Source organism: Neofelis nebulosa, chromosome 10, assembly GCF_028018385.1.
Source record: "Neofelis nebulosa isolate mNeoNeb1 chromosome 10, mNeoNeb1.pri, whole genome shotgun sequence".
Classification (NCBI taxonomy): domain Eukaryota; kingdom Metazoa; phylum Chordata; class Mammalia; order Carnivora; family Felidae; genus Neofelis; species Neofelis nebulosa.
The window spans coordinates 76273612-76301062 of NC_080791.1; the positions used below are offsets into that span (position 1 = coordinate 76273612).

Genomic DNA, 27451 nt, shown 5'->3' on the forward strand with positions numbered 1-27451 from the left:
ACCTGCCTGAAAAACTCTGTTTTCTTCCCCCTTCTTCCCCCTTGCTCTTACCTGAGTGTGTTTCTTATTGCATGTAAACTCAAATCTTTGATTAACCTGCCTCCATTTATGAGCCTCACATTCAGAATGTGAGAGTGTTTCAGTATTTGTTTCTTGTAATTTTTCACTTTAGCTGGGTGCTCCCCCTTAGGCTAACGTAGAGTCACAGATATTCGGAGCATCCACGGTCTTCATGGAAGAATCCCACATTGAAATGCTTTAGTAGTTGGCCGCTCCTACTTAATGCCACTAATGGCTTTCTCCCCAACTTTATTGATTTATAACATATAACATATAACATTGTGTATATTTAAGGTGTATAATATGATGGTTTGATGTAAACATACTGCAAAATGATTACCACGATAAGGTTAGTTGATACCTATCATCTCATATGATTATCTTTTTTTTGTGATTTCATATCTACCCTTTTAACAACTTTCAAGTATATAATACAGTGTTAACTGTAGTCACCATGCTCTGCATTAGATCCCCAGAACTGATTACTTGTGTAATCTTTGAATCTTTGCACCCCAAATTACCCTTTTCTCCCACCCAGCCTCTGGTAATTACCATTCTCCTCTTTCTATCAGTATGGCTTTTTAAGATAAGTGAAATCATGCAGTATTTGTATTTCTGTGTCTGACTTATTTTACTCAGTGTAATGCCCTCAAGGCCTATCCATGTTGTTGCAAATGACAGGATTTCCTTCTTTTTTATGGCTGAATAATATTCCATTGTATTTATATGTGTGTATGTACATACATACATACCACATTTTCTTTATCTGTCAGTAGATACCTAGGTCGTTTCCATGTCTTGGCTCTAATGAATAATACTACAGTGAACATGGGGATGCAGATATCTCTTTGAGGTGGAGATTTAATTTCCTTTGTGTATATATACTTAGAAGGGGGATTGCTTGATCATATGGTAGTTCTATTTTTAATGTTTTGGGAGCCTCCATACTGTTTTCCCTACTGATTGTACTACTAACTTACATTCCCACTGACAGTAACCAAGAAGCCTCTTTTCTTCACATCATCGCCAATACTTGTTGATCATTGCACTCATGGCTTATTTTAAGGGAGACTCAAATGTCATGAGGATTCACAGAGCTGTGAATTATTTTCAGTATTGCTAATAACCATGAAACATCTTTTCTTGTTCCATCCTGCCCAAGAAGAACCTTTAGCTTTTCTGCATGCAATCTCAGGAACTCCAGATCTTTGTGGGGTCCCTTAGAGGGCACGTCACCACTCAGTCTGATAGCTTCATTCACCATTGGGCAAGTTGTTCTTTTTTCTCTACTGTGGTAAGTTCAGGAATCTGCTAGGAGGTTTGTCTTTGCCAGACCTGACAGAACCCCTTATGAATCAATACTTCTGTCTATGCTGTGCATGATGGACCCCAGAGATGCCAGTCTTCATGGATCCAGTAGGCACTTGCTCCACTTGAGGACAGAATTGTCTTGCCTGCTCTGGCCTGGGACTCAGCCCATTGGAGGAACAGAATGTTCCTTGCTTGAAGTAGGAGAAGGACTCTTATTCCAATCACTCCACACTTTGTTTCATGGCCCCCAATTATCCTTGCTTTGCCCAGAATCCACAAAATGTCTCAAGAAAACACCCCATCTCCTGTGAAATCTTATTCCTATAGGCATGGATGCTCAAAACCTGCCCAAAGGCCTGGAGAGGAGGGAGCCATCATCATTCTTGACCTTTAGGTTGCCATCATAACAAAAACAGAATCTCTTCTTTTTTCTTCCTCAGTTGCCAAACAAAAGTCAACATATAGTGGCTAAATGGTGTGGGGTGGGGAGAGAGCTTGCTTATATTTATAGCATCTGGGTCTCCACTTGGCCAGCCACCATGCCCTCTTACACAAATAAAAATGGGTATTTAAGACTCAAATTGAGAAATGCGAACATTTCCTGTGCCATCAGTAAAAGGTTTAGGCTGGAGTGCATGTAGTTGTAATGTTCTGAAGTGTGTTTGACTCATCCTTTTGGTTGACTTGGTGAGTGTGACCAATTCTCTGCTACTTAGGCTGTGCTTAGGATGCCACTGGTTAATTACAGTTAATGCTGTGATTGGAGAGCCCCAGAAACATTCGTGTGCACACTGGAGTTGACACAAATGCACAGTAGTCTCATGTCCCAGACCATGAGTCCTTGGACTTTATCTGGAGAAGTAGATCTGAAGAGTGTTGTACCTTGCCCTCCAGGCCTGGGTTGAAGAAGAAGGCAAATGGAGTGTAGAAGGTAGTGCCCAGCCTGTGGAAGAGAGAGGGAAGGACCCATTAGGGCCCGTAGTGACAGAAGTCAGCTGCAGCTCTATTAGGCAAGAACTTGAGATTTGCCCTTTGAGATCCTTTGAGTTAAAAATCAGTGTTTCTCAGGGCATCTGGGTGGCTCAGTCAGTTAAGTATCTGACTCTTGTTTTTGGCTCAGGCCATGATCTCATGGTTTGGGGGTTCAAGCCCCGTGTCAGCCTCCACCCTGACAGTGTTGAGCCTACTTGGGATTCTCTCCCGCCCTCTCTCTCTGACCCCTCCCTTGCTCTCTTTCTCAAAAATAAATAAATTTCAAAAATATAATATTAAAAAATCAAGGTTTCTTGTTAAATTCAGTATACATGCAACTTGTTTGGGAATCTTTTTATTTTTCTTCTTTTTTACCACTAAACCTGAAATTTGAGGTCTCTTCTCATTTGAAAGTGTCTACTAAAGATTTAAATGCTGCTGCCATATTCCCTGGCCTCATTTGGCCTCTTTCAAATATCAGGTCTGAAGGAAGGGAGGTTCAGTCCAGCATCTCCAAATGGTCAGCTTCTCAGAGCTGCAAATACTGTGATTGTGTATTTTCTTGTGGAAATAAAAATTAGCTCTTCTTCATGAGTGTTCAAGTTGCCACCATGTTTATCTGCCAAGTATTTAGAATCTTCTTGCTGTACAAACTGCAGGCATGTCTGGCATGTAAGTGGGGGTGTGGGGTGCAGAGTGGTGGCAGAAGAATTTCACTTTTCATCTGCACCTCACCCCATTCAGGTCGCCCGATGTCATGAAGTTGTCTGTCAGTAGGTGGCAGGGTGCAGTTCAATGCAATGATGCATTAGATAAGACAGTGTGATCAAACTTACCCCCTGAGAGACCCCTGTCTCAATGAAGTAGCCATTCACCCAAGCTTTGGCTGGTTCTAGTGGTTAGAAGGGGGCACCGTTAAAGACTGCCTGTGTTTGGAGTACCTGGCTGCAGTTAAAAAAAATGTAGACCTACAATTTCCCCAAATAGTTCTCGCTGTGCATTTTGCCCAATAAACACAAGAAAACAACATATGCTTAAGCATTTGCATTCTGGTTTGCCTGATGATTCCAGGGATCATTTTCTGGAAGAGTGTTAGAAATGTTTTATAGTCTCAGCTGAATCTCAGCTTTGTTTGTCGAGTTCCACAGACAAACCCACGACTTTGGAAGTTTGGCAAATTGCTCATCTCGGAGGTCTAAATCTCCATCCTTCAAGTTCTAGGCAAGCAGTGACTTTAAAATGTCTTTTTGCACTTACATATTTTGAAACAAACTCTGGGAAAAAAAATTGTGTTTGGAAGGAAACTTGGAAGCTGGCTGGTTTTATATGTGTGATAGAACAAGATGCTCAGAGATTTGCTTTAAAAAATGAAACCTTGAAACTTGAAGTCTGATGTCCCTGGGGCCATATGATAAATGCTGATGGTTTCGTAGAGCCACACGTTTCTGTCCTTTCCTTTTCACATTTATTTCTTTGAAAGACATGCCAGAGCCTGAACTTTGAAGGGATCTGGCAGCCTCTGCAGAGGAGAGGAAACATCTCAAAGGAGAACCTTGTGGGTGCTTTAAATATCTTGCCAGCTGGGTGCAGTCACGTGAATGATTTTCAAGATGTAAAGTCACATACTTGGAGCACTAGTTTGTGGTTCTGGTTGTGTCTCTTTGTTGTCAGTTGCTTGATGTGTTGTTTCAAGCCAGTTTCATAGTAAGCAGAGCGCCCTTTGGTTTCTTGATTTGTTCCCTAATTGTTTAGAAATGTCCTTATTAAAAGACAAAGTAAACATGGTTTCAGGTATTGTGCTGAAGGCAGAAATTGTGGGGTGGTGGGAGGGGGACGGGGGAGATGGGAGAACGCATGTGGTCCTTCTTTGAGATAAAAGCCCATCCCAGAGACAAAGGCGGTCAGAATACAAAAGCTCTTTGTACACTGAGCACGTCTGCAGTTACGGATGAACCCTCTCCAATGGCTGCTATCAAACTTGTCATATTTTATTCATGAGTTGTGGTGTGCCTGGGTGAAATAAGAAAAGCAAAGCTCCAAATCATAATTATGGCATAAAAAAGATAAAATAGTTATTATTGTGACATTTTTGAAGAATTCTTAAATCTCTCCAGTAATTTATTTGAAAAAGTTGCACAGAACGACTGGGTGTGTGGCACATATTTATGCTGGTGGGGGCTCCGGGGCTCAATTACACCCAGCCCCACACTGACAGACACTATGCATATAGTGAATAAGAGCATAATTAAGGAGAGGGCTACATCAGTAGTTAAACGTAAATAGAAACGCTGACAGGCATTTTTGCGTTTATCATGCTCACATTATTACTCCGTGGTTGATCAAAATATTGTGTGGTTGCTTTTTCATTTTTATCTTTTTTTTTTTAAACTAGACTGTGGGGTCTGGATTGTTTGGTACCCCTGGTAGGAGGAGATTTAGGGGAATAGAGGCCAGAAAAGCCCATCTAAAAGTATACCTCTACCCTGTAGATGATGTGGGACAGCAGCAAAGAGTTTAAGAAAGAAGCTGTTGGTTTACGTCATGAATTTGAAAAAGTTAGATGAAACACTTTTTAAAAAAGATGTATCAACTTAACTGGAAAAAAAAAAAAAGCTAACTGTTGTTCCGTAGGCTTTGACACAGGGGTTAGTTGTTCGTCACTCACTCACTGATTTATCCAGAGACATCTAGCAGCCCATGCCATCCTTACGCTCATGGCCTCCCATCTCTAGCGCAAATTATTTATGGATTGAATGCAAGATATTTATTCACTCAGTTTATTTTCATCATACTGGGTTCTGTCCACCTGTTCACACTGCTAGATTGTCAGCTCCTCAAGCAAGCGGGTGACACCCTCCCAGTGTCATGTATGTGGCTCACAGGGTGCCATCCAACCCCAGCACTCAGACGAGGAAGAAAGTGATAGAGACAAACATTTTAGAACTGTCCATATAGATGACTGCATGTATTTGTCATGTAGATTCTGTGATAGAAGGATCATGATTATACTACCATTTAATGGGAGAGAAACAGAGTTTTGGAGGGATTCAATGGCCTGTCATTTAGACATTAAGTGTCAGGACTGACAGTGTATTCCAAATCTTCCGATCCCACATTCCATTGCAGCACAGGGTGGTGTTTTCCAATCTTTTCCATATATTGGCACAGAAGGAAAGCGGCTGTATTTGTACATCACACTGGGGAAAAAAGATACTTTTTTTTTTTTTTTTGTGCCTAAAGTGCTCTGTCTGGCCACACCAAGGGCTGAGAGGATCCACGTCTTAGGGATTCCTGTTACCAGGTCTCCAGCATCTGCTCAGAGGCTCCTGGGTGAGCCAGGAAGGGCCTGGGAAGGCAGGGGATGGAGGGGGTTTGTGTGTGGCCTAGGTGTATCTAGATTGTGGGGTATGAGCGCAAGCCAGAGATGTGCTAGGGAGGGGCCACAATGCCAGAAGCTTGGAGGGTCAGCCAGGTGACTGCTGAGCAAGGGAACGCAGCCAACTGGAGACATGGTGTGATGCACTGCATTTCCTCAAGGTCAGCATTCACCGTGCTGTTGCCTGTGGGAATGTGGGCCCCATGTTGCCAGGTCATCTGATTGCTTACTGGAGATCTGAAATCTCCCAATTTGTATACTGTATCCTAGGATTCTAACACACATACCGTTTTTCACGTTTTCATAATTATGTCATATGTGGTCTTACAATCAGTAGTATCTTAAAGTTATAATTGACAGCTTTTTGTTTTCTTTTTCAGGGGGTGTAAAATAATGGTGTATCTTATAAACTGTGGCACCTTGGGCTTGATGAAATATGCTGTGTTGGTTGGGAGAGTGATATGTCATACTGGGGTCTAAGCCAACATGGTGATGCTCCATCTGGCCTGAGGCTGGTCAGTTTGCCACTTTTGACCTGGAGCCAGGACACCAAGCAGGACCCAGTTCTCAGCCATGGCTGCCTGTCACAATCATTTGCAAGACTAAAATAAATCCTGATGCTGGCTTTACCTCAGACTATTTTCCCGAATTTCTGGGGACGAGGCACCTTAAAGGAGAAGGTCCCCATCTACCAAGAAACTTATGAGCTGCAGGCATTGCTGCAAAAAGAGAGAGACAGCAGGATTGGTATTCGAAGCTCAGCCTGGCTTTTTCCAGCATTTCGCTTTAGCTGTGTATTTCATGTATCTTCTAGCCACAGTATCCTTTTTGCTATTTCACTTAAAGGGAAGATCTCATCATAATTGGGAACTTGTCTAACCTACTAGCATGTGCTTCAGCATGTGTGTTGAGAACACGGTAGGATTGAGAGAGAAGTTGCTCGACTCCTGCTTTGAATTGCTTTGTTTTCAACACGTGACTTTGGAATCCTTTCCATCTCAGTTTTTGAGAGACTGGCTGTAGGAAGATCATTTTTTGTTGTTGTTGTTGAGACTTTATCTTTGAAGGGGCCTCAACAGCTTGTTTATGTAGCGATTAATTGGCAAGCATTAACTGAGACCTGGGTGTGCTATGTGCCAGCCACTTTGCTGGGTCTTGATTGTACAAGAATTTGACAGACACCTGCCCTTGTGGGGCCCTTGGTCTAGGTGCAGGGAGGAGACAGGCAGCAGTATATTGTGTTCATTCATTCATTCATTCATTCATTCAACAAATATTTATTTTACCCCTGTGATAAGCACTATTCTGGGTGTCAGAGATGTAGCAGAGAAAAGGCAAAGTCTTTGTTTTCATGAAACTTATGTTCAGCAGAGGTGGATGATCATTATATAAGTTAGTAATTTTAGATGTACTATGTACTATGAAGGAAATAAAGTAGCAATATTGTGGAAAGAGCTGGAGAAGACTGACTTTAGGAAGGATTAAGAGGGCTTTCTTGCAGAGGTGATATTTGAGCGATGCCTGAATGATAATAAGTCACCCATGCAAAGCTGGTATTGCTAATGATCTCTTATGCTGTTGATGATGAACACTCTTCATGTGCTAGGCACTGTTCTGAATTCGGTATATTCATTAGTTCATTTAATCCTTATAATACTCCTCAAAGGCAGATGGATGTTATGAGCCCCATTTTACAGAAAGGAAAACAGAGGCACAGGGAGGTGAAATCACTTGGCCAAGGTTATAGGTCCAGTAAGTGGCAAAGCTGAGAATTGAATCTAAGCATTTTTTTTTTTAGCTTATTTATTTATTTAGAAAGAGAGTGGTGGGGAAGGGGCAGAGAGAGAAGAAGACAGAGAATCCCAAACAGGCTCTATGCTGACCTGCGCAGAGACTGATGTGGGGCTCAAACTTATGAACTGTGGGGTCATGAGTTGGACGCTTAACGTACGGAGCCACCCAGGTGACCCATGAATCTAAGCTGTTCTGCTCCAGAGGCCACATTCTTCGAACAAGTGTTACAGAAGCCTTTAGGTTCGAACAAGTTTAAGGGGCTCAAGGATGGCCACTGTGGTTGGGGGTACCAGAAGAGGTCAGGGAGCATACCCAAGGCCAAAGCAAAAACTTCTTTACTTCAGCCTCAGCTGTAGCCCCAAATCATGTAGGGTCTTTCAGACCAATGGTGAGGTGTTAGGGTTTTGATTAAATTGCAATGGGCAGAGTGGTAGTTTGAATAATACTCCCCCTCCCCCAAGAGATCCATGTCCTAATTTCCAGAACCTGTGAATATGTTACCTTACATCACAAAAACAACTTTGCATGTGATTAAATTAAAGATCTTCAGGTGGGGACATGACTGTCAATTACCCAGGTGGGCCCAATGTCATCAGAAGCGTCCTTATTCAGGAGGGAGATAGGGTGCCGAGGAGTCCATCTGAGTAGGAGGAGTGGAGGGGGCAGGAAATGGGCTTTGAGGGACCCTGACAAGTAACTAGAGAGCAGGCAGTGGAGGGCAGGAAGAAGCCTCCATGCGGCCCGAGAAGTTGAAGGAAAACCAGAATGCCTCAAAAAGGAGGGAAGTGACAACTGTGTGGGAGGTTGTGGGGAGGTCCATTGGGCTGAGGATTGAGAACTGGCCGTTGGATTTGGCAAGATGCAGAATGCAAAATGTGACCAAATAAGTGGTACTGGTCAATGCAGCCAGAAATACTGGCTGGAGGTCTCCCTCCAGACCGCATGTGTCTTACTCACCGTAGTACAGAGCCCACTGCAGAGAACATGTTCCACCATATGTGCTTGAATTTTGGAGTAGAAAGGGAAATTCCCCCTCACCTGGGGCTACAGAGCCTCATGGCGGTTCAGGTATTGGTCTGGGCCTAGAGACAGGAGCAATGTTTGGATCGGCGTGGAGAAGAAGGTGGTTGGTTCGAGCTCCAGGTGGGAGAAGTTGAGAGGGCTTGCACGGGGGAGGAACTCACCGCCGTCTTGGAAGGGGTAGTTCCAGGAGCCAAAAAGAGTATCTGCTGGCCAAGTCCGACCGTACCTGAATAGAAAAGACTTCTCGGGAGCTGGGTAAGGCATGCTTTGAGATGAAGTATCACAAAGACTCTATTTAAACCCCGAAGGGGTAATTTAACGAAAGCTGATCACTCAGGTATGTTACCCTAAGACACGCAAGAGCCAAATTATTTGCAGCAGTGGTAAAAGACCAGTTTTTCCCCAAATCAGTGTTTCATGTCTTCAAAAAAGTTTCCGTAAATGGGGATTGTAATTTTATTTTATTTATTTGTAAAGAAAATATTGCTAGCTTTATTCATATGGGCACTGGAGTTTGTATTTATACTTAGAGTTCTTTAATTTTGAGATTTCTTTTATACACAGATTTTAAGAGATAAAGTGTAAGAGGCTGATAAAGTAACTTAGAAAACCTGTGCAATTTACACAGGATTGGTATTTTATCTTTGGATAAAATAATCCCACTGCCTGAGGAACAGGAGTTTGTTTTTTTCAGTATAATTTATTGTTAATTTGGCTAGACACAGTGTGTACAGTGTGCTCTTGGTTTTGGGGGTAGATTCCTGTGATTCATCGCATACATACAACACCCAGTGCCCTCCTCGATGCCCATCACCCATTTTCCCCTCGCCCCCATGCCCCATTAACCCTCAGTTCTCTGTATTTAAGAGTCTCTTACGGTTTGCCTCCCTCCCTCTCTGTTTGTAACTATCTTTTATTCCCCTTGCCTTCCCCCAGGTCTTCTGTTAAGTTTCTCAAGTTCCACATATGAGTGAAAACATGATCCCTGTTTTTCTCTGACTGACTTATTTCACTTAGCATAATACCTTCCAGTACCATCCACATTGCTGTAAATGGCAGGATTTCATTCTTTGTCATTGCCAAGTAGTAGTCCATTGTATATATAAACCACATCTTCTTTATCCTTTTCATCAGTTGATGGACATTTAGGCTCTTTCCATAATTTGGCTATTGTTGAAAGTGCTGCTATAAACATTGGGGTACATGTGCCCCTAAGCATCAGCACTCCTGTATCCCTTGGGTAGATCCCTAGCAGGGCTATTGCTGGGTTGTAGGGTAGTTGTATTTTTAATTTTTTGAGGAACCTCCACAGTGTTTTCCAGATCAACTGCACCAGTTTGCATTCCCACCAACAGTGCAAGAGGGTTCCCGTTTCTCCACATCCTCTCCAGCATCTGTAGCTTCCTTAGTTGTTAATTTAAGCCACTCTGACTGGTGTGAGGTGGTATCTCAGTGTGGTTTTGATATGTATTTCCCTAATGATGAGTGGTGTTGAGCATCTTTTCATGTGTCTGTTGGCCATCTGGATGTCGTCTTTGGAAAAGTGTCTATTCATGTCTTCTGTCCATTTCTTCACTGGATTGTTTTTCGGATGTGGAGTTTGGTGGGTTCTTTATAGGTTTTGGATACTAGCCCTTTATCTGATATGTCATTTGCAAATATCTTTTCCCATTCTGTTGGTTGCCTTCTAGTTTTGTTGATTGTTTCCTTTGCAGTGCAGAAGCTTTTTATCTTGATGAGGTCCCAGTAGTTCATTTTTGCTTTTAATTCTCTTGCCTTTGGAGATGTGTTGAGCAAGAAATTGCTTCAGCTGAGGTCAAAGAGGTTGTTGCCTGTTTTCTCCTCTACTGTTTTGATGATTTCCTGTTTCACATTTAGGTTTTTCATCCATTTTGAGTTTGTTTATTTTTGTGTATGGTTTAAGAAAGTGGTCTAGTTTCATTTTTCTGCATGTTGCTGTCCAGTTCTCCCACCACCATTTGCTAAAGAGACTTTCCCAATGAATACTCTTTTCTGCTTTGTCAAAGATTAGTGGGCCATACGTTTGTGGGTCCAATTCTGGGTTCTCTATTCTATTCCATTGGTCTATGTGTCTGTTTTTGGGCCAATAGCATACTGTCTTGATGATTACAGCTTTGTAGTAGAGGCTAAAGTCTGGGATTGTGATGCCTCCCACTTTGGTTTTCTTTTTCAACATTACTTTGGCTATTCAGGGTCTTTTGTGGTTCCATACAAATTTTAGGATTGTCCTAGCTTTGAGAAGAATGCTGGTGCAATTTTGATTGGGATTGCACTGACTGTGTAGATTGCTTTGGGTAGTATCGACATTTTGACACTATTCTTCCAATCCATGAGCATGGAATGTTTTTCCATTTCTTTGTGTCTTCTTCAATTTCCTTCATAGGTTTTCTATAGACTTCAGCATATAGATCTTTTACATCTTTGGTTAGGTTTATTCCTAGGTATTTTATGGTTCTTGGTGCAATTGTAAATGGAATCGATTTTTTGATTGCTCTTTCTCTTGCTTCATTATTGGTGTATAGAAATGCAGCCAATTTCTGTACATCAATTTTGTATCCTGCTACTTTGCTGAATTCATGTATCAGTTCTGGTAGCTTTTTGGTGGAGTCCTTTGGGTTTTCCAATGGAGTGTGTCATGTCATCTGTGAAAAGTGAAAGTTTGACTTTGTTGCCAATTTGGATGCCTTTTATTTCATTTTGTTGTCTGATTGCTAAGGCTAGGACTTCCAACACTACGTAAACCAACAGCGAGCGGTGAGAGTGGAATTTTTGCTCTTAGTTGTAGAGCTTGTTCGGCAAGGTGGTAGTAGAAAATTGGAAAAGGAGGGGCGCCTGGGTGGCGCAGTCGGTTAAGCGTCCGACTTCAGCCAGGTCACGATCTCGCGGTCCGTGAGTTCGAGCCCCGCGTCAGGCTCTGGGCTGATGGCTCGGAGCCTGGAGCCTGTTTCCGATTCTGTGTCTCCCTCTCTCTCTGCCCCTCCCCCGTTCATGCTCTGTCTCTCTCTGTCCCAAAAATAAAAAAAAAAAAAAAAAAAAAAAAAAAAGAAAATTGGAAAAGGATCTGATAGCAATTTGAGTTCAGGAACAAGCTGGTTTCCAGTGATTCCTTTTAGGGGTGACATTAATACTTAATATGATTGGAATAAAATCTCTAAAGAGGAGGTCAGTTTTCAAAGAAACACAGCAAGAAACGGCACCCAAAGCCTCCTTTCTGGACAGACGCACCCATTTCTTGGAGCTCCTGTTCAAAGCGTGGAGTTTCAGGTGTCCATAAAGGTTTAGTATACCTGCTTAGCACAGGGTTGAAAGGCCAATAATTGCATGGTTTCCCCAGGAACCTGAAAGCATGGACACCCTGTGGCCAATGCAGATAGAAAAATCCCAAGGGAAACCTCCCCAGCAGTGACTCTGGAACAAATTAGTTAAGTAGGCATGTAATTAGATTAATGCACGTGGTCTAAGAGCTGATGGTTTACTTTTTGGGATGGTGGAAATAAAGGAGCTGAAGAAAAAAAAAATGCATTATATTGAGTTCCAAATTAGCACTCCTATCAGAAATCTTCAGGGCACTTGCAATAATGGAGCAAAGAACCTCCTCCAGCAGCCCTGACAGGTGGCCTGTTTGTGTTGCCTAGCAGGTGAGGGTACCTTAATCATCACTTAGTTCCTGCTGGCTTACTTGGGACCACAGCTGCTTTATGATTTCTCCCTGTTGTAGAATGTTGTGGAAAAGATTTTTTCCTCCTTCCCGTAGCCTAGTGAGATACTCTCGTATTACTTTCTTGGCATACGTAGTGACCAGGCCTGCCGTAATGTAATCGGCCAATTATTTCTGGAAGGACCCCCTGCAGCTGCCCTCTCTTTCTCCTTCAGCTCTTTTGGAGAAAATGAAATTGCATGTTTGAAGCTTGCCAGGCAAGCCCCCTTGCTCTCCCCAAGTGCAGGCTTGTGCAATGGGAGGGGGGGTATCCTTCCTATTAAGTCCTGCCCCTCACCTCTAACCACTGGCACCCCAATAAAATCGATTCTACCTCTCTGCCTCTACCTCTCATTCTCTAGTTGGCATTCATTCCCTCACTCCGTCTGAGGTAATGCTGCCCCGTTGGTCCCCGAGTGCTGAATTTGTGCAGTTTCTGGGGTGAGATAGTGTCCAGGCCACCAAAGTCATTTCTCATTGAGCCTCTGACAGTTTGCTAATTAATATGATTGTGGTCCTTGCAGCCTGTGTTGAAGTTGGACCAATTTCCCAGGGGTGGGAAGTCTGACAGTAATCCACTAAAGCAACTAAATTACTTGTGTGCGAGAGGAGACCGTTTCATCAGAAGTATTTTCCTGTGGTTTGACATCTCGCTTTGCAGGCTGTATACTTCTAGAGCTCTTTCTAGTCTGGTGATGGGGAGCCCAGATTCCTGATTGAAAAGTTCTGTGAAGATACCCCAAGGTGAACAGAAGCTTATATTGTTTGCGTATCACCACGAGGGGAGCCAGCTCTAGTTTGAAGCTGGGAAAAGAAGTAGCCAGTGCTGTTTTGTATCAGGCTGAACACAAGCTCATCCAGAGGAGTGTTGCTTTTTGCCTCTTGTTGCCACAACTGTCTTTTTGCCCACAGAGCCACGGGAGCTTACCTTTAAAACATTAGCTGTTCACCCTAGTAATTGCTCTATCCTCTAATTTAATGAAAACCCATTAAACCGAAACAATAATTAAAATGAGACATCATCTCTGTAGGAGGTTTGCATATTAAAATCACTGTGCATTTCAATGCAGGCAGATTTTATTCTTGAAAAACAGCATTTGAAGCAACATATAAAAATGATTTATAATGAATAATCATAGACTAGAGAGCTTGGCAGTTAAACATGATGCCCTACTGTTTACTAGTGAATTGGAGTAGATTTGGCAAGGTCAAGGCAAGTATAGCATTAAAAAAGTCTTTTATGGCTGAGAATTAGGACCATGCACAAAAGGGAACTAATTATAATTGGGTCAGCTAACTGCTCTAAACTTTTTTTTTTTAAGCTTAATTTATTGTCAAATTGGCTTACACACAACACCCAGTGCTCATCCCAACAAGTGCCCTCCTCAATGCCCATCACCCATTTTCCCCTCTCCAAACTTCTTAAGCTGGCTAGAGATGGCATTCAATATACGGAGGAGCTTAGGGTCTTGGAGGAAGAATTCTCTTGTCTTTATTCTCTTTTGTGATTAGGGAAGCCATGCAAAAAATAGCTGCAAAAATGGACTCAGGGCACATCTTTGGCTGTTGATAAAGGTGGGGTCTCTTGGACAAGTCCCTTTTCTGGGAGTCTGTTGACTCATCTTTGAAGTGAGGCTGTTAATGTCCACTTGGTGGGTTATTAGGACTCTGGGATGTGATCATGTGTGTGAACACACTGGCCAATGTTAAAGCTCAGACTACAGTGTGTAGCTTTCTGGGCCGCCTTTGTAAATCTCAGAAATGTCCTAAAGAGAGGCATGGAGAGGGAAGTACTTAAAAAGCACATGCTAGGTACTGGGCATGTCTGTGTATTTTTCCTGAACTGTGCAAGGTGGGTGGTATTACCACTGGGTCTTAGATGAGGCAACTCCAGGATGAAAGAAGGAAGGAAGTGGGGTTAATCCAGCTCTGGCAGAGGCTACGCTGTGGAGCTGGCATTCAAACATCAGCAGGGCAGAGACCCGTAGATGGCACAGAGATTCAGGGATGCATTGCAGTTGGCCCTCGACTGGAGTTTGAATTCCAGCCATTCTATTTAGCAGGAAGCTTCTTAACTCTTTGTGCCTCATAAAATGGAAGTAGTAGTATTGACATCACTAGGCTGCTGTGAGGACTAAATCAGGTAGTTTCAAGTATTCAGGTTGACATCTAGCACACCATAAGAACTCAAAAATGTTCTGGATGTTGGCTGGCTAGACCTAGATTGAAGGAGCTGGGAGCCCCATAGACTATGACCAGTTTTTAATTTAAGAAAAGAGAGAATGGCTATTAACTGCCTCCAACTGTGGCTGGCAACCCTTGCTCACCTGCCTGTTGCCCTCCTAACAGGCCACAGCCATGACAGCTGCAGCAAGAAGTGTCTCATGGTGTGGCAGTTGCTGGTACAGGTTCTATTCCAACCCTCCAGGACCCAAGGCCTGCCTCAGCTGTGTTCCACATAAACTAAAAATTGTCATGTGTGTCCTATGTGACATGTACTATTTCAAGAGCTTAATGTGTACTGGTTGAATCTTCACACTTTCCCCATGGGGTAGATGCAGTTTTATTCCCATTTTACAGATGAAGAACCTTGAGGCACAGGTTAATTTGGCCAAGGTCCTCTCTGCTAAGTGGCAAAGCTGGCATCTGAACCAAACAGTCGGGCTCCAGAGCCTGAACCCTTAACGACTATCCTGTACTGCCCCTTAATGGGAAGGTCAAGTCTTTGAGGAGGAGCATCAGCCTTGTGATGCTTCTTGAGCATGCCCACTTATGGCTCTGAACTAAACCATTCCCCTTCATGTATGTTTGTGTCTTTAATCCTGGACTCTTCACCCCTTGTGACTGGAAGAGGTCTTAGTTATGTGTTCATAGTACTTGGTTTAGAGGAGTGCTCAAAGTTTTAAAGGTAGTAGATGAGCTAATGAAAAAGTGAATGAATGGATAGATCATAGGGGGCAGGGACAAAGACTACCCTCATGGCTTTTATAAGAACTGGGAGAGCATCCTGGGGATGCTCTGGGAACAATGTTTTTGCCTGCACCTGATGACCTTTTGTGCATGTGACTTCAGGCACTATGGTGGGCATGCCCTTGGGTTTATCAGACTCTTGATACTGTGGCTTAAAATGATACCTGAAGAGGTTGTGCTCTCAATTACTGCCAAAATCTACCTCATCTTGAGCTGTCATGGGCAGCATCTCCCTGCTGAAGTGCCCCAGCTGGATATACTGGGAGCTGACAGGTCTCTATTAAGGAGGGATGTGGTATTCCATAGGAAGCCAGACCCGGTTAAGATTGACTGGAGAGAGTCTGATGTGCTCACTGACTTAAAGGACACAATTATGTGATTAAAAGCAAGGTGATTGGTGCTTATTTTCTTTTGTAGGATGCTCTTATTTCTCCTCTGTTTCCATGATGTGCTTGACCACTTTAGCATACCTTTTTAATGATAATTTTCTGATTTGAAAAATTGAGATATGTGGAAAGGAGAAATTTCATGTTAGCTCCTGATTGTTGACCTCCTGATGGATGGCCATTCCTGTCTTTCTGCCATGTGTTACTCCGACCTTAATGTGTACTTGATATGCTATATGTTTGTACACATTTGACATTATCACTTAGGTATTTCCTATGTTCTAATACTTTTGATATCCTTGTTCTCTACATAATTTTCCATCGGATGAATGTAGTCTAAACTACTCCTTACTGCTAGATAGCTTTGGCATACAGTGCAGTCTTATTTCCCTTCCAGGGAAATTGAGATGTAATTGATAACCTACCAGTTTCAGGTGTACCACATAATGATTTAATATCTGTATATATTGCAAAATAATTAGATAATAAGTTAACCATCACCACAGTGAAAATTTTTTTCTTTTTCTTTTTCAATTTATTTTTTGGAGAAAGTGCAAGTAAGGGAGTGACAGAGAGAGGGAGAGAGCAAGAATCCCTCTGCACTGTCAGTGCAGAGCCTGATGCAGGGCTTGAATTCATGAACTGTGGGATCATGACCTGAGCCCAAACCAAGAGTTGGACGCTGAACTTACTGAGCCACCCAAATGCCCGTACAATTTTTTTCTTTTGATGAGAACTTTTAAAATCTATCCTTAGCTACTTTGAAATATACACTACAGTATTGTAGTCACCATGCTGTATGTTTCATCCCCATGACTTATATGTCCAATAAATGAAGTCCAAACCTTTTATAATATAGTCTCAATCATATTGACATCTTTTCTTCAGTCTTTTGTTTTCCTGACCTGGGATTCAGATAAATCTGGCATTCATGCTTTCTCTCTCTATATTCTGAGGTGTCCCACTGAGACGGAGGGTGGAGGGAGGTAGACCAGGGAGGAGGCTTGATCACTGGTAGGTTGCAGTGCCCGTGTGGGGAGGAAGCCTAAAGAGAAGGAGTGATCTTGGTATGCTAATTTCTTGTGACAAGTGGATTCCTTGATTGTTCTTACTGGTATTTTTAAATGTTGGGGCGCCTGGGTGGCTCAGCCGGTTAAGTGTCCGACTTCAGCTCAGGTCACGGTCTCACGGTCCGTGAGTTCGAGCCCCGCGTCGGGCTCTGGGCTGATGGCTCAGAGCCTGGAGCCTGCTGCCGATTCTGTGTCTCCCTCTCTCTCTGCCCCTCCCCCATTCATGCTCTGTCTCTCTCTGTCTCAAAAATAAAATAAACGTTAAAAAAAAATTAAATGTTTATAAGAAGAGCTTTAGCTGCCTTACCATGCCTATCTGATAAGTAAAATTATGGAGGCACCAGAATCTCTTTCAATGGAGCCACACAGTAATTATGAAAAACATGTCACAGGATTCCTTAGGGTGAGTCCCCCAATAGAGTTGGGGATGCTCAGCTAGCTTTATTATTCTTTAGGCAGCTCGTTTTTTCATGTGCTCTTTCTCAACAGGTTGGGGTTACAGTTGAGTGTCTTTGGTGAGCCTCCTTTGTTACACTGTGTTCCAGACTTGAGATTCAAGATAGATTATTAAGGCAACAAACATTTGAAGCTCTACCATGTGCCGGGCACTGTACAGAGTGTGGGGTATTTATTGATAAACCATTCCTCGTGGGATTTATAGTCTGGTAGGCATGAAGGCTGTTAATGAAATGATGATACACCATAAATGATTACACACACAAAACCTTGATGGCTCTGATAAATATGAGGAACACCTAATATAGGAACCTGAGCTGGCTTGAGGTGGTTAGAGAAAGCTGGCCTGAAGGACTAGCAATTAAGCTGGTAAACAAAAGAAGAGAGAATGGAGAAGGAGAATGAGAATGTGCTAAGTGTGGAGGAGCATGGCCCTGGGAAGAAGAGAAAGTAAGCTTGTGTGGCTGGAGTGGAAGAGTGAGGAGGGGTCGGGGTAGGGAAAGAGGAGGAAGAAAAAGTAGGTAAGGGTGTCAGGCGAATGCCATGGTGTTTCTTGGAGGACTCTGCTGGGGCAAGACTCCATTTTTCTCCCCATTGACTTGCTTTGTAAAGGTTTCAAACTTGTTTGCCTCAATTTCTTCACCTATAAAAATGGGTGGGGGGATATTGATACTTAGTTTGGGGATTGTGCAAACAGATTGCTCATAAATATTTCCCAAGTGACTACAAAGTGTCAGCCATCGGGTATATGATGATGCTTTGTCCCTTTTCTGCGAAAATCAAGCATAGAGATCATGCACCTCGGTGAATAGTAGATGTAGCAGAGTGATAAGTGTAGCTTGAGAAATGAGACTGCCGGGTTGGAATCTCCCCATGGCTTCCTAGCCCAGTGTCTTTTAGAAAATTAAATTCTGTAAGCTTTAGTTTCCTCGTGTATAAAGGAGGAAACGTAACAATGGCTACTCCTAAGGCTACTGTAAGTGATATGTGCAAAGCAGTCAGCCCAGCACTTGGTACCACAATGAGCTGTACACATGTTTACTTATCATTCTGGCTTCTGGAGCTAATGGAGGTTTAATGGGATGTCATTGTGAATTTGCCAGTGGAGGTAGAAATCCCTTACACATTAACCGGGAGTCTCCTAGCGTCCCCACTACTTTCTGCTGGTGATTTCAGTTTCTTTAAAGCCGCTTGGGTGAGTCACCTCAGACTTTGTTAAAGAAGGGCTGCAGAACCTAACTGTGGAACATCTGTCCCCCGCCCCCAATCACACAAATTGCCCCATGGACAGTTGGCAGTTATGAATTGGCCAACTTTCTCTGTGCTCAGAAATGAAAAGCCATCTGCCATTTCGAGTTGGTAAGTGTTGCTTTACCTTTTTGGGGCCAATCTTACCGTGAGCTTACCTGGGACACAGGCTAGAAGGACTTGGTGCATCTCTGTCTGGATTCTGCCATATTGTGAGGTTCTCTGTATAAACATGTTGTCATTACTAAGATGTCACCTACATCTTCCATCCATCAAGGCTGAGGTGGGCTGCCTGGGTGTTTGTTCTGTCATGTTTCTGGCTGCTGCTGTTCTTGCTCCTCACCCCCCCCCCCCACCACTAGCTGACCAGTGGAGAGTTTCCTCCGATATTAGGCTGAGTAGCTGCTGTGCTACTGGACTTTCAGTGAGAGAGATACTTGCAGAGAAAGAAAAATGCCAGGATAATGGAAAACACATGGGTGTTCACTTCTGCATAGCAATCCTGCAATGAGTACCCTCTTTCTCCTGCCTTGTAAATACTTAGTCATCTTTTTGGACTCTGGCTCAAAGATCTATCTTCCACCATGCCCTTCCCAGATTCTGCTGGTCCCCTCCTTCCGTTGTGCATTGCCCTGCTCTACCTGTTGTCCGCAGGTGACAACCTTGCTTCTGCGGCTATCCTCAAAGGCAGGAGCCATATTTATACTGGCTCACAATCCTCACCCTGTCATCAAGCAAAAGGGAAATGAAGTTGCTTCTGTATCAGGCAGACAAGAGTGTGTGAATACCATAATTTCTTTGACCTCCTCCCTTCACCCAGTACTTCTTTTTTTAACTGATGCTTAATCATCACATTAGCATTTTTAGCCTGTAAAAATGACTAGGTAGAGCCATTTCATCCTAGGAAAGAAAAAAGCACTTAACCCTTGCTGCTGATGTAGCACTTCTTAACTAGATTGTGTAAAATTTCTGGATGTTCGGAATGACATTTTTTTTTTTTTAAGTGTAAAATGTTCACTATAAGTGGTGGTTTGTATGGGAGATTACCCTGATGCAATGGTAGAGTCCAAGTATGCTCCCTAGAGGTCACAAAACCGCCTCACCAACCAAATTCAGATGCTTGAATCATGCAGCTTATTAAGTAAAGTCAAAATGTCCAGGAGGAAGCAGGGGAAAGAAATGGAGTAGGAGTATAGGGTACAGGCTGGGTGAAAGACGGGCCACCCCACCAGATTCCTGGGTCTAGCATTGTTCATGTATTCAGTCTTTGCCCCATCAGCTTCTTTGCTGATTCAGCGGTTACATGGACAGGAATAGAGGTTATATAAAGGGTGGTGGTGGTGGTGGGAGGTGAATTTCAGTAAGTGGGAGGTGCCAGATGCTAACGTGTATCCTGTCTTGGAGAGGGCAAGTACTTCTGGTCCCAGCTTTAGTTACCAGTTAATCTGGTGAGAGTGATGGGTTTGATTAACATTTTTTCAGGCAGAGTACAAGTGGGGCCAGAATGGGAATGGGATGAGTGTCACAGATGGCTATCCGATTTAAGGTTGACATAGCTGTCATCCTGAAGGTGGTGTGATATGTACGTTATGACTTGGTTCTCCCACCCCATTCTATTTATAGGTAACATGCTTAGTCAATCCTTTTTATCTATGTTCAACACACCTATGTTTCATTCATTTGATCGACGATTAACACGTTTCACAGGTATCTAACTTGCTGTCTATATTTAACACTCTCTACGAGCTTTATTCATCCCACTTGTTTTTCTTGTTCTCTCTAGAAGAATTGAATATTCTTTTTTTTTTAATTTTTTAACGTTTTATTCATTTTTGAGAGAGAGAGAGAGACAGAGCATGAACGGGGGAGGGTCAGAGAGAGAGGGAGACACAGAATCTGAAACAGGCTCCGGGCTCTGAGCTGTCAGCACAGAGCCCAACGCGGGGCTCGAACTCACAGACCGTGAGATCATGACCTGAGCCGAAGTCAGACACTCAACCGACTGAGCCACCCAGGCGCCCCAGAATTGAATATTCTTAAATAATATAGCAAGCACATTATAGTGGTTGCATATGCCAGTACAATATTCAGTATAGATTCTCCTTAATTGGCTTTCATTGGTTGCTTTTTTAAACCTAGGGGGGAAAAACCCATTTGCTGTGAAGCAGGTGACCTATCACTGGTTCCAGTAATTGACAACTTTACATTTATGTTCATTTGGAAAATCAGCAGAGGAGAGAAATTGTAGAATCTAGTTGTTTCATGTGTAGAAAACACCTTCAGTACCCTCTTTTGCCAGGTGACTATTCATTTCCATGAATAGAAATGGAATGTTGAGGCCTGGGAAGAACTTGAACTCCCTGATCTCTAGTCATCTCAGTTTTCAGATAGGGAGTGTGAGACTCAGAGGGATAAAGTGCCTTATCCAAGGTCACATAGCTAGTTATCTATAAAACTTGGTAGTCTTTAGTCTCTTGAAAACTGGTTTAGTGTTCTTATATGTTGTAATAAGTGAGATTACGTCCTGGTGTTCTTTTAGCAGCTGAATTATGGTAAGCATTTACTTGAGAGAGCTTTTCTGAAAATGAGAATGCACATAAAGTCTCAATGTTTGAAAATAGATGATTTTTTTTTACATTTCACTCTGATGAGTGCTAACGGGGTATCTCTGTTTCAGTGTGCCAGTCATTTACAAAAAGAAGTGAGAAGCTGGCAGAGGAAATGCTCAGTTCTGTAGGAGGGTTGGGTGAGCAGCAATGTGGTTGAGTTGGATTAGACCGTTAGATGGGGTGTCCTATAAATGGGAGGGGTTGAATTGGCACCGAAAATGATTTTCTTTGATAGCCACTGACACTTGATAAGTGTCCATTTATCTTCTCCTTTTCCAAAGGGTATCTTATTGGTTTCTGACTGTAATATTTGTGGTTACTTGACATAATAATAGAAATGATAAAGATAAAATAGAAAATAAATCCAGTAAGTCTGTATTGGATGCCTGTTTCATGCCAGGCACTGAGAACTGTGGATACAACAACGAATGAAAGACTGTGCCTGTCCTTGTGGAGCTTCTAGTCTAGAGGGGAAAGAAAATATGGTAAAAAAGATCATGAGTAATAGAAAGGAAAAATGGATCCCACTTGTTTTTCTTAATTCACATAATAATTAAGTGGTGTGGAGAAAATAACCAGAGAGGTGTGTTCGATATCAAAGGAGAACCTGCTTTGGAGGGAGTGACCAGGAGGTTGAAATTGCAGTATGAGCTAAAGGAGCCAGGCATGGGAAGGGTGGGGGGAAGAGCTCTGTGGGGAAAAGGGAAGAGTAGCACAAAGACCCTGAGGCAGGAGTGGGCTTGGGTATGAAAGAAGAGTATGGAATTGGGTGGGGGAGTTTGGCAAGAGTCAATTGGTGTGCGACCTTGCAGGCCATGCTAAAAAGCCTGGATTTTTATCCTGGGAGGACTGGGAAGCCATGGAAGGGTTTTTAGCAAGAGCCTGAAAGGATGCTGATCTAAGCTTTAGGATGAGCCTTTGGGCTGCTGTGTAGAATGGAGAAGAGAAGGCAATACAAGCAGGGAGACCAGTTAGGAAGCTGTTGGAGGTGCCCCACTAAGAGAGGGTGGCAGCTTGGGTAAGAGTTTCAGAGCGGAATTGGGTGAAGGTGGACGGATTACAGACATGGGAGCCCTCACGATTTGCTCTTGAGTAGGATCTGAAGGGTGGAAGAAAGGGAAGACTCTGGGACAAGTTCTGGTCTTTGTGGCTTGAACTGAGAGGTCCCATTTGCTGAGACTGGGAACTCCAAGAGAAAATAGAGGGTTGGTGGCGGTGGCGAATAATAAGAGCTCTGTCATAGGTATATAAATTCTGAAATGCTTATTAGACCTTCATGTGGAGATATGAAGGATATTGAAGATGTATCTGTAGCTTAAGGGAGAGGTTGGGATGGCACATAGACACACTGCAGTGTCATTGGCCATTGGTGCTGGGATGATGTCTGAGAGAATGGAGTGACGGGTGAGGACACTCGCCACTGATAGGCCTGCTGGGGGAAAGTGTTATGAATATCATGCTGCTTGAACGTTGCTCACTTTGCACTGGACTCAAGCTTTAGAATCCTCTAATGAGCTCTCTGGGCCAACACTGCCAACCAGCTAATTCCTTATAGATGAATAAAGAAGGAAATAGCAAAAAGGGAAAAAGGAAGATGTAAGTTAATCTCAGATGTGTTTTTTTTCTTCCTGCACTAAATTCTAGGTGGAATTTATTAGGATTTTTACCCAGCAGTAATAAAAACGTTAACAAACATTTGCTAATGATCTCTAGTTTACAAAGTGATGAGTTCATATGTTTTAATAGATCGCGAATATTATGTTTTCAAGTCTTCGGCTGGGATTTTGGAGAAGGTATAGAAGCATTCCCTAAGTGGCTCTTATCTCTACCCTTGACAAAAGTTGAAAGCTTGCCACTTGACAGCACAGTAGTGAAGGACTTTCTTTGGGTAGAAAAGCAAATGTCCAGGTGGGTTTTATCTTGGGTGCTATGCCTGGGTTAGGTGCCCCCACTCTGAAGGACCAACCATGCTTCTCACCTTGCAAAGCTGACTTCTACAGCTTGAAGATGATGCTGTTCTTTGCTGCAAACTTCAAACAGCAACTTGTAGAATTACACCAGGATGGAGAGACCCTGAGAAATGACCTAGTTCACCATCTCCCCCATTTTGTAGATGAGGAGACTGAGGCCCAAGGTCAGGTACTTGAGGATTTTTTTTCTGTTGGAAGCCACTCGTTTTATTTTATTTTATTTTTTAACATTATAATAGAGCTTGCGCTATAAAGAAGGAGGGGGCAGAGGCAGAGAGAGAGAATCTTAAAAGGGCTTCATGCTGAGCAAGCTCCCCCAATGTGGGGCTTCATCCCACAACTCTGGGATCGTGACCTGAGCTGAAATGAGGAGCCAGATGCCCAACTGACTGAGCCATCCAGGCACCCCAGAAGCCCTGCTTTTAGGATGAGGGTCTTCAAGGTCCATATAGTTTGTGATGTAGCTTGGGCAACACAGCTTTTGAAGATCTTTCTTTTTCAGACTCTTGGAGAAGTAACCAAGGAGTTCCCCCAAAGAGGATGTGTTCAGGGCATGAGTAAAGGCCACCAAACATGTCTTTGGTATCCCTTTGTTGTCTCTGAATAGTTTGCTCTAATTCTGTTCTGTTGGTGGCCAGTTTCTGATTTGAGGAAGTATAGTGTAAAATAATGAGAGTGCCTAGTTTATCGTGATAAGGGAGAGTCTGAGTATGAAATGATGAATTGTCTTATCATGCAGAATTTGTAGAATTCCTGGCCAGGAGCAGTATTAGCTGGATTCCCATACCTCTAAGCCTGCTGAATTGACCTCAACTTCAATATTTCATGAGCAGGGTCATCCACTCCATGTTTACAGAGAAGTTCCAGGCACGCTTATGGATCATGAACATGCCTTGTATTCTTCAAGCAAAAATGGAGATGTCTGGCATTATTAACACTTGTAAATCTCTGCTGGGTACAAAACAAGGGCAGGTTTCCCTCTACAAATTGTGGAGCAAAAGAAATGGAGTCCCCTGGGAAAAGTGAAATTGGAAGCTGCTGAGTGGCATTTGGATCCTAAACACAGGCTTCTGTGAATTTAGGATCCATTTATTTATCTCTCACTTTTTTTTTTTTAATTTTTAATATTTATTTGGAGAGAAAGAGCGAGCAAGGAAGAGTAAGTGAGTATGAGTGGGGGAGGGGCAGAGAGAGAGAGAGAGAGAGAGAGAGAGAGAGAGAATCTGAAGCAGACTCCAGGCTCTGAACTGTCAGCACAAAGCCTGATGTGGGGCTCGAACCCATGAACTGTGAGATCATGACCTGAGCCGAAGTCAGACGCTTTATCTACTGAGCGGCCTAGGCGCCCCTATCTCTCACCTTTGTTTTTGTTTTTGTTTTTGTTTTTTGTTTTTGTTTTTGTTTTTAACAGCAACTTCATCTGTTTGTAGCAGGCCACATTGCCCAGTGTCCTGTCAAAATTTGTCAGAAAATCACTGGCTGACCAATTGTGAACTTGTCCAAGTGACAAGGGGGTACAGTGACAGAGGTGACATTTCTGGGTTTTGCATTGAATGAATGCTGCTGTATGAAATGGTGGATGGTACCTGAAAACAAAGTATTGGTGAGTGGTGGGGTTGCGGTGGGGGCGGGGGAGGATGATAGATAGGATGTGGATCCTGTGGACATTTTTAACTGCATCTTTTCTCTTCTTCTCTTTTTCCCTCTTCTTCTTCTGTATTCCTTCCTTCTTCTCCTTGTTCTCTTGGTCCCTGTCTGTTTCTGTTTTTCCTTTCTGACTCCTAGAAACAGAAAGAGAGATCCATGCAGCCCCTCATGTGAGTGAGAAGTTAATCCAGCTGTTCCGGAATAAGAGCGAATTCACCTTTTTGGCCACTGTACAGCAAAAGCCATCGACTTCAGGAGTGATCCTCTCCATTCGAGAGCTAGAACACAGGTAAGCTGTACTTTTGCAAATGTATTTACAATTGATGGACTATACAACATGCCTTGGAATTTGGGCGTTGTATCCTTGAGAGCATGCCCCTAGCTGAGGCCTTGTTGCTGTTGAACACATTGGTAGATTTTCTTTGCACTAAGAACTTACCTTTGGCAAAGAGGTTTTCTTGTTAACTCTCCAAAGACCACTCATGAGTGTCTTTCTTGCCTATCTTCTGTCTTCTGGTAGTCTTTGCTCCTATGAAACCACATTCTATGTCCTCTTGAAGTCTTTAAGAAAGTCATATTTAAGAACCTTCAATGAGTATTATTGTGTGTTTACTCTATGCAGGAACTGTGCTGGACATAGGAATACTAAGGCAAATAATCCAGAATTTCTATTCTAAGGATCACATAAGCTAGTAGGGAAGATGGACAGATGTCATGAAGTATTGTAGCAGTATGTGTTTAAGGAATAAAGATATTAATGGTCAATTCTGAAGGGTCATGGTAAGCTAAGGAAGCCTTCAGAAAGGATTGTGGTTGTATAAATAAAGGTGACTATTGGACAGGCTGAAGGAGAAGGAGTAAGGGATGGGAAGACAACATTCCAGAAATTGGTTGCTATGATTTTGGGAAGGAAAAAGGGGGTGGGGTCAGTGGTTGGCACATTGTGTGTGTTGGGGAAGCTGAGGAGTTTGGGGTGGGCAGTGAGGGGTGGTACTATAGAGGTAGGTAGAAGCTAGATCATCTCAAAGCTTTGAGGCCATGTTGAAAATTTGGACTAAAGTCTCTATAGATAGTGGGAACCATATAAGGGTTTTAAGTTTGAGGAAAGAGGATTCTATTTTAGGAGTTTAATTTTTTTTTTTTCAACGTTTTTAATTTATTTTTGGGACAGAGAGAGACAGAGCATGAACGGGGTAGGGGCAGAGAGAGAGGGAGACACAGAATCGGAAACAGGCTCCAGGCTCCGAGCCATCAGCCCAGAGCCTGACGCGGGGCTCGAACTCACGGACCGCGAGATCGTGACCTGGCTGAAGTTGGACGCTTAACCGACTGCGCCACCCAGGCGCCCCTATTTTAGGAGTTTAAAGTAATGATAATCTAAGACAAGTATAGAAGCTTCCTGAGAGAGATCGGTGAGTTGTAGCCAAGGAGAGGGCAAAGACTGTCCATCAGCCTCCACTCTCTGAAGGCCTCCTCCATAGGTGTCTAAAGTGTGCCAATCCAGAAGCCTGCCCCCAGGCCAAAGCACCTGGGCAAACAAATGGGCCTCTTTTACAGAAAGACTTGGCAGCATATTTCCATCTGCCCAGACCTCTTTCCCGTTGTTTAAGTCCCCTGGGACCTGGGAATGCAAACTTCCTGTGGGTTTTAGAACCAGGTGATCAAGTAGTGTCCCCTGAGCAGCGGCCACAAAAAAACTCAGGCACCAGATGAGTGTAAAAGCTCCCTTCTGGGAGAGGGTGGTGCTCAGGAATGTGGCAGAGGGAGGTGTGAGGCGGCACTTGCTGGCTGGAGCACAGCCGAGGAGGAGCGGGAAGATGGCACCCCCTAGTCGTGGTCCTGGAGAGTATTCCCACAGGCTCCTGGATGTGTGAAATTAGATGCCAGCCCCTCAGGGCAATGCTTCAATATATGTGAATGAGCTGCTTTTCCTCAAAGTCTGGGCAGATCAGCTGCCTCTGAGCTGGGCCCCGACCTCATGAGTCTGAGTGCAGGAGCCCTTCAAGAGCAGTTTCTCAGATCATAACAGCTTTGGGGGCTTGTGGGCGTGGGGGCTTGTCTCAGAAGTACAGGTCTCAAAAGCCAGGCTTCCCAATGTGGAGTTCAAACCCTTAGCCCCTACGGTAGAAGCTCTGGGTTTTGAGTTCCCTCCTGATTGTGGGTCTCCATGCCAAGGGTAGGGTTTATAGTGAGGTTGTGTCCCAGCCTCTCCTACCTGCTTCCATTTGGATGCTTTTTTCCTTATTTGCTCACTGAGCTCGGCTGGACTTCGGTTTTTTTCCAGAAGAAATTGTTGCATAAGTAGACTCCGCATGTCTGTGGGAAGAATTGAATTCAGGATCTTCCTGTGGCACCATCTTGAATTTGCGCCTCCTGGCCAATTTTAGTTTTTAATACTAACTTTAGTAGTCCACAGCCTACGTGTACCCGTGGGCTTGGATACCAGGGAACAGTGAAGCCTGTGACTGAGAACCTGTCCAGGGAGGTGGGAGGTGGAGCTTCCCAGGAACAGAAGCTCCCAGCCCATTGAGTGTTCCATCCTCTCTTGGGACTTGATTTACAAAACACAAAGTCAAAGGCAAAGTTACCAAGAATTTCCAGATGGTGATGGCACAGTGGAACCCTTCAGAGTGCAGGTCCTTGTGTAACCCACTGGTCACATGCTGTGAAGCTGGCCCTACCTACCTTGCAGCAGACAAGGTACCCTTTGTAGGTACCCTCCCCTTAGATCTCTTGTAGGTTCTCTGTGCCCTTTGCCTGCTTTTTATGGGCTTTGCTTCTGAAGGCTGGCACCTAACTTTCCTCAGAGCACTGCCTGTTGGCCTCTGTAGCCACTACACA

At 43.5% G+C, this 27451-nt stretch overlaps 1 protein-coding gene across 2 annotated transcripts in view; it reads left to right on the forward strand.

The window, feature by feature from the left end:
- Positions 1–27451, forward strand: part of NELL1 (neural EGFL like 1) — an 891388-nt gene that overhangs the window by 56975 nt on the left and 806962 nt on the right. For both annotated transcript variants that reach the window (XM_058688463.1, XM_058688464.1), the window contains exon 3: positions 24749–24899. In XM_058688463.1, coding sequence (XP_058544446.1) covers positions 24749–24899 — 151 coding nt within the window. The remainder of the gene's footprint in view (positions 1–24748; positions 24900–27451) is intronic.